At 42.5% G+C, this 9,892-nt stretch overlaps 1 protein-coding gene across 1 annotated transcript; it reads left to right on the forward strand.

Moving 5' to 3' along the window:
- Positions 1-8,022: 8,022 nt before the first annotated feature.
- On the forward strand, positions 8,023-9,358 carry LOC308275850 (C-C motif chemokine 8-like; the record flags this gene model as incomplete). The annotated part of the gene is made up of 3 exons (XM_080714225.1): positions 8,023-8,098; positions 8,780-8,897; positions 9,253-9,358. The coding sequence occupies 3 exons, from the start codon at positions 8,023-8,025 to the stop codon at positions 9,356-9,358; spliced, it is 300 nt and encodes a 99-aa protein (XP_080570351.1).
- Between the last annotated feature and the right edge of the window lie 534 nt (positions 9,359-9,892).

A 9,892-nucleotide genomic window follows, 5' to 3' on the forward strand; every position in this document is an offset into this window, starting at 1 on the left:
AGAGCCTGCCGAGGGGTTAGGCAGGTGCTGGGACAGCGAGGCCGGCATCAGAGCCTGCTGTGAGGCAAGGCTGGTACTGGGGCCTCCGAGGCCAGGATAATAACCTGCCAAAGGGCTAGACCGGTGCTGGGCCAGCGAGGCCGGCATCAGAGCCTGCAGTGAGACGAGGCCAGCATCGGAGCCTGCCGTGAGACATGGCCAGTGCTGGGGCCTCCTAGGCCGGGAACAAAACTTGCCGAGGGGTTAGGCCGGTGCTGGGGCCAACGAGGCTGGCATTGGAGCCTGCCGTGAGGCTAGGCCAGTGCTGGGGCCTCCGAGGCCAGGATTGGAATCCTGCCAAGGGGTTAGGCCGGTGCAGGGGCCAATGGCCAGCATCGGAGCCTGGCTTGAAGCAAGTTCACTCCTGCGGCCTCCAAGGCTGGGACCAAAGCCAGCTTAGGGGTTAGACCGGTGCAGGGGCCAGCAAGACCAGAACTGGGGCCTCCCATGAGGCAAGGCCGCTGCTTGAGCCAGCGAGGTCTGGATCAGTCCACTGAGTAGCCAGGCCACTACTGGGACCATCAAGAGTGGGATCGGTACTTGCAACGCAGCATGCACAGAGAAATATCGCAGAAAATATAAATCAGATGCTTCTCTTAATCAGCAATAACTAGGAGGAAAGGGGCAACAGGAAGAGGTTGAGCTATAGAAAGGGCCCTATTGTAAAGCAACTAATGTGACCAATCAGAGGGTATGTAATACTGGAGGACAGAGCCTCTTTAAAACACAGGAGATACATAAACAAATGTATCAAAGTAAATCACCAAAGAAGCGTGGGATGGAGGGAGGGGGAGGGAATGGGATGGGGGCTGGAGGAGGGCTAATTGGATGATGTGTGCTTGTATGTCCTCTCAAGTCTTGTACTCCAATGTGATTGATGTATGACTACAATGCACCAATTTAAAAAATAAATTAATTAAAAAAATGTCAAAAAAAAGAAATCCTCAACAACAACAACAACAACAAAATCAGATAAATGAGGAGAGAGACCAACAGAATAACGGAGAGGGATGTAGGACAGGAGGTTGGGGGAGGGAGACTTGATGAAAGAAACAGGTCAAACAGTGCTATTACATGTATGTAGTTATCAACACCAGTCTCAATAGTATGTACAGGGAGGAGAAAGGAGCCGGGTGGCATCCACAGAGAAACACATCAGGTTCTATGTGTATGCATGTTTCTATCACCCTGAATCTCATTATGATGTATCATTACAATGCATCAATAAAAGTATATTAAGAAAATAAAGACAACCAACAACACCAAAGAAACTCCTACACCTAATTAGTGATTATAGAAAGGCTGTGGAATATACGGTTAATAAATAAAATTCAATAATTTTATTATATAGCAGCTGTTAACAATTAGAATATAAAATCAATAGCACGACACCATTTATATTAACCAGAAATAAAGCACTCAGAAATCAATTTAAGAAGCCGAGCGTGGTGGTGGTGGCACACGCTTGTAATCTCCGCCCTTGGGAGGCAGAGACAGGAGGATGGCGCAGGTTCGAAGCCAGCCTCGCTGGCTTAAGAGACCCTCTTTCCAAATAAAAAGTATAAAATAGGTCTGAGAGTGTAGCCTGGAGGTAGAAAGGTTTCCAGGAACCCCAGTACCACCTAAAAAAAAGAAAAGAAATTAATCTACGAAAAAATATATAATACATATGAGGAAAACTACAAAATTTTGAGAAAATATTACAGAAGATCTAAATAAAAGGAGAGATGTTCTATGTGTACAGGTAAGAAGAATCAATATTGTCAGCCTGTCAGTTCTTCCCAACTTGATCTGTACATTCAACAAAATCTCAATCAAAATCTCCAAAAATATTTTGCAGATATCGACAGGCCAGTTCTAAAGCTTATATGGAGAGGCAAGAGAGGCAGGACAGTTAACACAATCTTAAAGAAGAGCAAAGTCAGAGGATTGACACAACTTGACTTCAAGACGTACTATAAAGCTACGGTAATCAAGACACAGTGGTACTGGTGAAAAAAAGACAAACAGATCAATAGCACAGAATTGAGTGTCCAGAAATAGACCCATACGAATAGTGTCAGCTTATCTCTGAGAAGGTTACAGAGGCAATTCAGTGGAGAAAGTATAGTCTTTTAACAAAGACACCAAAACAACTGGATAAACATACCAAAAAACAAACAAAAATACAACTAAATCTAGACATTAATCTTATACCTTTTGTAAAAAGTAATTCAAAATAAATTACAGACCTAAGTACAGTTTTAAATTCAAAACTATAGAACTTCTTGAAGACAATATAGAAGAAAAGCTAGGCAACCTTGGATTTGGTGGTGACATAGATATGATACCAAAAGCACAATCCATGAAAGAAAAATTGGCAAGTTGGATTTCATTGAAATGAAAATTTTCTATTCTATGAAAGGCACTGTTAAGAGATTGACAGGCCACAGATTGTGAAAATCTTTGCAAAAGATATAGCTAAAAAAAGGACTTGTATCCGAAGTAGATGAAGAACTCTTAAAACTAAAAAAAATCAATTTAAAAATAGGCAAAAAAGTCTGGACACTTCACTAAAGAGGATGTACAAAGGATAATAAGAATATAAAAGTGCTCAACATGCCGGATGTGGTGGCGCATGCTTGTAATCCCCGCGCTTGGGAGGAAGAGACAGGAGAGGAGGATAACGCAGGTTTGAAGCCAGCTTTGCTGGCTTAAAAGACCCTGTTTCCAAATAAAAATATAAAATAGGTCTGGGACTGTAGCCCGGAGGTAGAAGGGTTTCCAGGAACCCCAGTACCACCAAAATAAAAAAAAAAAAAGTGCTCAACATTATTTTCTTAGGGAATAGCAAACTAAACAGTGAGCTACCTTTACACACCTATTAGAATAATTAAGATCTAGAATAGTTAAAAAAAAAAAAAAGGCGAGCCAGGTGTGGTGGCGCACACTTGTAATCCCCACGCTTGGGAGGCTGAGACAGGAGGATCGCACGGGTTCGAAGCCAGCCTCAGCTACTTAGTGAGGCTTTCCCCAACTTAGTGAGACCCTGTTTCCAAATAAAATATAAAATAAAGGTCTGGGAGTATAGCCCGGAGGTAGAAAGCATCTGGGTTCCACCCCCAGTACCACCAAAAAAAAAACAAAAAAACAAAAAAACAAAGGCATGACAATACCAAATGTTAATGAGGATGTAGAGCAACAGGAACTCTGATTCATTTGCCTGTGAGAATATACAATAGTATAGACACTTTGGAACACCATTTGACAACTTCTTTTTTTTTTTTTTTTTTTTTTTGGTGGTACTGGGGTTCCTGGAAGCCCTTCTACCTCCGGGCTACACTCCCAGACCTATTTTAACATTTTTATTTGGAAACAGGGTCTCCTAAGCCAGCGCGCACGGCTGGCTTCGAACCTGCGTGATCCTCCTGTCTCTGCCTCCCAAGCGCGGGGATTACAAGCGTGCGCCACCACGCCTGGCTTGACAACTTCTTTCAAAGCTAAACAGTCTCCCCAAATGATCCAACAGTCACACTCCTAGGTATTTACCCAAATGAGTTGAACTTTTGAGCACACAAAAAAAATGCACATGAATGTCTTTAATAGCTTTCGTCATAATTGTTGGAAGAAGCCCTTATGTCTCTCAGTATATGACTGAATAAGCTAACTATAGATGGAATACTCAGCAATAGAAAAATTGAATGGAGGCATCTGAATTGGAAAAGAAGTAAAATTAGTTCTGTTCATGGATTATATGTTCTTATATCTACATACCGCATCCACACAGCACACACACATCCATACACACACACTTAGAACAAATGAATTCAGCAAAGTGGCAAAATACAAAGTCAACACACATCTGTTGCATTTCTACACACTAATGGTGAATGATCTGACAATAAATTTATAAAAACAAGGCCGTTTACAATAGCATAAAAAAGAATAAAATACTTAAAATTAACTTAAGTGATGAGATGAAAGGATTATACAATGAAAGCTATAAAACACCATTGAAGAAATTTAAAGAGGACACAAATAAATGGAAACACATTCTATATTCATGGATTGGAAGACTTAAATTTTTTGAGATGTAAATACAATCAACAGATTTCAATCTCCATAAAAATTCCAATGATGTTTTTAGACAGGATCAGAAAAGCCCACCCTAAAATTCACTTAAAACACAGGAGATCCAGAATAGGCCAAACAATATTGAGAAAGAACAAAGCTTAAGAATTCATACTTCCTCATTTTAAAGCCTACTACAAATGTAAAGTAGTCAAAACCACTAGCCTAAATACAGACATAGAAGCCTGTCATGGTGGCACACACTTGTAATCCCAGCATTTGGAACACTGAGACAGGAGGATCACAGTTCGCAGACAGCCTCAGCTACTTAGTGAGGCCCTTTGAAAATCAGTGAGACCCTGTTTCAAAATAAAGAATAAAAGATAGGGCTGGAGGTATAGCTCAGAGGTAAAATGCCCCCAAGTTCCATTCCCAGTACCACCAAATAAATAAAATAAAAAAATAAAGACAGACATAGAGACCAAAGAAGTAGAATAGAGAACCCAGAAATAACTCACATATATATAGTCAAGTGATTTTTGACAGGATGTCAGTATTCAGCTGCAGGTAGGCATGGTGGTGCTTACCTGTAGTCATAGTACTTGAAAGTCTGAGACAGGAAGATCACAGGTTCAAGACCAACTTCAGCAACTTAGCAAGACCCTGTTTCAAAAACAAACAAAAAATAAAAAGGGCTGATGGTATAGCTCAGAGACACAATGTCTCTAGGTTCAATCCCCAGTACTAAAAAGGAAAATAAAAAAGAGTATTAACACACACACACACACACACACACACACACAGAGATGAAAGATCTAAATTTATGATCTAACCTATAAAACTCAGAAGACAACGTAGGACCAAAGCTTCATAGCACTGGAATTAACAATGGTTTTCTGCACATGGCACTAAAGGCTCAGGCAACCAAAGAAAATGTAGACAAATTAGATTTCATGACAATTTTTAAAATTTTGTGCATCAAAGGTCACTACCAATTATATAAAAAGGAAACTCATAAAATATAAAAAAATATTTGTAAATCATATATTGAATAGAGAATTGGTACCCAGAATAAATAGAGACTACTAAAACTCAACAAACAACAAAAATAATAACCAGATTCATAAATGGACAAAAGGCCTGAACAGACATTTCTCCAAGGAAGATATCCAAGTAACTATTAAGCACATGAAAAGGTGCTCAAGATCACTAATCAACTGAAGAATAAAAACCAAAGCTCTAATGAGATACTACCTCATATCTGTTAGGATGGTAACTACTGAAAAGACAGAAAATAACAATTGGTGGTAATGAGAGAGAATGGAAACTTTGATGAAATGTAAAATGTTATAGGGGTTTTGTGAAAAATTATATGGCAGTTCTGTGTGTGTGTGTGTGTGTGTGTGTGTGTGTGTGTGTGTGTGTGTGATACTGGGGTTCCTGGAAACCCTTCTACCTCTGGGCTACACTCCCACACCTATTTTTATATTTTTATTTGGAAACAGGGACTTCTAAGCCAGCGTGGCTGGCTTCGAACCTGCATGATCCTCCTGTCTCTGCCTCCCAAGCGAGGGTATTACAAGCGTGTGCCACCACACTCGGCATCTGGCAGTTCTTTTAAAAATTAAAAATATGTCAGGTGTGATGGCACATGCTTGTAATCCCAGCATTCACAGGAGGCAGAGACAGGAAGATCCCGGTTTGCAGACAGCCTCGGCTACTTAGCAAGGCCTTTCGCAACTCAGTGAGACCCTGTTTCAAAAATAAAAGGCCTAAAATATAGGGCTGGGAGTGTAGCTTGGGGGTGAAATGCCCCTGGGTTCCATTCCCAGCACTGCAAAAAAAAAAATTAAAAATGCAATTATCAGCCGGGCGTGGTGGCGCACGCTTGTAATCCCCGCGCTTGGGAGGCAGAGACAGGAGGATCGCGCAGGTTCGAAGCCAGCCGCCCGCGCTGGCTTAGGAGACCCTGTTTCCAAATAAAAAAAAAAAATGTAAAAATAGGTCTGGGAGTGTAGCCCGGAGGTAGAAGGGCTCCCAGGAACCCCAGTACCACCAAAAAAAAAAAAATGCAATTATCACATAATGCAGAAATTCCACTTCTGATTATATACCTGACGAAATTTATTTCATTTCATTTTAGTGTGTGTGTGTGTGTGTGTGTGTGTGTGTGTGTGTGTGTGTGTGTGTGTGTATTACCTGGAAATGAATCCAGAGGCATTCTACCTCCTAGCTATATCCCCAGACATTTTTATCCTTTATTTCAAAATAGGGTCTGGCTAGGTTACTGAGAGTCTCACTACATTGCTGAGACTGTCCTTGAACCTGCATTCTTCCTGTCTTGGCCTTCCAAATACCAGGATTACAGGTATGCACCACCACACCTGGCTCTGAAGGAATTTAAAGTCTATCTTGAAGAGAAATGTGTTCACCCATTTCCACAGCAGCCTTATTTACAACAACTAAATTATAAATGCTGTCTAAGTGTCCATCAACAGCTGACTAGATAAGCAAAATGGGACATATACACGCCATGGAATCTTATTCAGCCTCAAAAAGACAAGAAATTCTGACATATACAAGAACGTGAATGACCCTTGAGAACACGATGCTAGGTGAAATAAAAGTCAAATACTCTGTGATTCATGTACTTAGGGTAGAGAATCAAATTTATAGAGACAGTACGTAAAAAGATGGTGAGCAGGAACTGGGAAGAGGTTGAAGATGGTTTTAATGGGTTTCATCTTCAGTCTGCAAGATGAGAAGTTATAGAGATTGTCACACAACTGTGTGGATATACAGTGTGGATATACTTAATGCCACTGAACTTCACACTTAACTGTTAAGAGAGTAATGTTCTCGTGAGTATTTTACCACAATAGAAAATAATAGATTACTTTTTAAATGAGCCATCAAAGTACAAAAAGAACCTTAAGTACATATTGCTTAGTGAAAGGAGCCAGTCTGAAAGGGCTACGTATTAAATGACTCCAACTATGTAATACTGAGGGAAAGTCAGAGAGAAAGAATAAAATGGCGGCCAGAGATTTGGAGAGCACGGATAATAAAAAAAAAAAGCAGAGGAACAGGGAATTCTGTATGATACTGTAATGCAGATACATGAGGAGGAGGGAAGGGAGAGACCGGTGATTTGCAAACCTGGCTCCTTCCCTTCACACCCCTCCCATCACCTCAGCTCCATTGTGCGTGAAAGAAGGCAGTTGGGGGGCCTTTGGCAGACTCACTCATTCCCTCTGAAATCTGCAAGAAATATTGGGCTTCTCCATATGATTTCACCTGGAGAGGAACAACAGTGCCTGCAGAAAATGTTTGAAAACCAACCAACTGCAAGATCAGCCTGTGCTATCCAGTTCTCTGAGACTCCAGATCCTTAAGGTGCTGATTTCCAGATGCTGTCCTTCTACGGGCTTCTGGGGAACTGCCTGTCTGGGGTCCTAAGGACCTTACCTGGCTTAGGATGGCAGTGTACTCAGCGTGGTTAGGAGCACCCAGGGCCCTTCCTGGGCCTCCCGGTACCTCCGAGGGGCAGGCCCTGGGCTCCCTTCACCCCACTGTGGCCTCAGCTCCCATGCTTTCTTTCCTACAGATCATGTCCATTTCTAAGAAGTCGGCGCCCTGGTGAGTCCAGTGAGACACTTCCTACACATCACTGGGCACAACCATGCACCCTTCTGCCTCTGTTCCAAATCCTAAGCGGAAGCTGGAGACTGCACAGCTGCCGTCTTTCATTATCTGGAAATCACCACAGGCCTTGGAGCCTACTCAGCAGGTTCCGGATCTTTCTTCATTCTTCCTGCTCAGGCCTTCTGCTCCCTATAAAAGGCCAATATATCCACCAGAAGAGCAGAGAAGCTAAGACCAGCCCAGAAGCCTCCAGCTCTCCCACTGAAGTTTTTCCTCTCCCCCCACACCATGAAGATCTCCACTGCCCTTCTGTGTCTAATGCTCACAGTGGCGGCCACCAGCTCCCAGGTGCTTGCTCAACCAGGTGAGGCCCTGCCCACTTTCCTAAGGTGAACATTTTAATAACTAGCATGAGTAGTAAATGAGTCACCCCAGACTTGCTGCAGAGTCTTCCCTTTGAAGATGGAGAAAGTGAGATTGAGAGGGGAATCAAGGAGAGTCATTATGTCACAGCCGGTCAGAGACAGACAGAACGATGATGTGCCCAGGATCTCCCCAGACACTAGCTTTCGGAAGAGGCCCTGAGTGCAGCCAGTACCCAGACAGCCCCCATGTTGCTTAGGGAAGTAGCGCTTCCTGCTGTGAGTAGAAAGGGTATTGTGGAGAGGAGAAGAGGAAAAAAGCTCGCTTTATATTTGAAATTTTGGACCATGGCTCAGTTTAGACTTTAGAAAAGGGGCCATGTAAGAATTTTCTCAGCATCTGACATAGATTGGCTCTTAAAGCCCATGGGGAGGGGAGGTCTTAGAACTTTCTTAGTGCCAGAAATTTGGGGTTAGCCGATGAGATTTCTCCATACCTAGTCAACAGCAGGAGCCCCAGATAGAGTTCAACAGAGGAAACTAACTCATGGGTTTATCACTGAGATCTGGACAGAGGTGCTGGCCTCAGGAGCGAGCAGTCATTCCTACATCTTCCCCTCCCCTTGTTAGTGCCCACCTACAGCGTCTCCTAATTGTCTCTTTCTTTGAAAAATTGCTTTCAGACTCAGTGTCCATCCCGATCACCTGCTGTTTTAATAAGGCCAATAAGAAGATCCCCATCCAGAGGCTGGAGAGCTACCGGAGAATCACCAGCACCCAGTGTCGCCAGAAAGCTGTGATGTGAGTGGACAGCCAGCGCACCCCTAGTCAAGTGTCCTCTCTACCTGAGGTCAGGATTCATAGCAAAATGAGTCAGACAAACATGGATCTAATCCATAGATATATTGAGCCCATCTAGGCTCCTCGTCTAGTGCCCTGGTGACATCTTCCCAGTTCCTTTAGCCAGGAGACTAGAGGGCTCAGCTAGGACAAGAGCAGGCTTCCTCCCACGGCATCTTCCCTCCATCCTTCCCCATCCTCTCCCAGATCCAGGTGCTTCCTCTGTGTAGCAAGGGCTGATCAGGGACCAATGGGCCATGGTCCTGGGCAGAATTCTCGAGGCATTCTATCTAACCATGCCCTCTCTTCCCTGCAGTTTAAAGACCAAACTGGGCAAAGAGATCTGTGCTGACCCCAAGGAGAAGTGGGTCAAGGATTCCATGAAACATCTGGACCAAAAGTCCCGAGCCTTAAAGCCTTGACCCTTCAACCTGGACGGCGAGATAGACAGAGCCTGAGGAAAACCTTTTATTTATTTCCCCCGGGTGCTGTGACTGCATTTTACCATAATATACAAAAAGAAGAGCTTTGTTTAGTTATTTAAAGCACCGTATTTCTCAAAATAATAATTATATCTAAGTTATTAATATTTTGATGTTACCTGCCAAATAAAGTAAATGTAAGAAGCAAATTCCTGGAGATTTGTATTTTTTATTCTATGTACTCAACCACCTGCAGGATTTTAAGATCCATTCATCAATCATCAGTGTATACAAATTCTACTCTATTCTATATTCTTTCTCCATACTTTTATTAGTGCATTGCAATTATATATCATGGTGAGGTTCTGTGTGATACAAACACACACACAGCTCTGGTGTATTTCCTTCTGTATCCCAGCTTGCCACCCCCAGACAGGCTAGTAGAATTGATAGTAATATCTTCATATATTGCCACAGTATTAAACTATTTCTTCCCTCAATCCTATTTACATTATTTAAAGTCTCCTGTGCTTC

Source organism: Muscardinus avellanarius, assembly GCF_963383645.1.
Source record: "Muscardinus avellanarius genome assembly, chromosome: 16".
NCBI classification, from domain to species: domain Eukaryota; kingdom Metazoa; phylum Chordata; class Mammalia; order Rodentia; family Gliridae; genus Muscardinus; species Muscardinus avellanarius.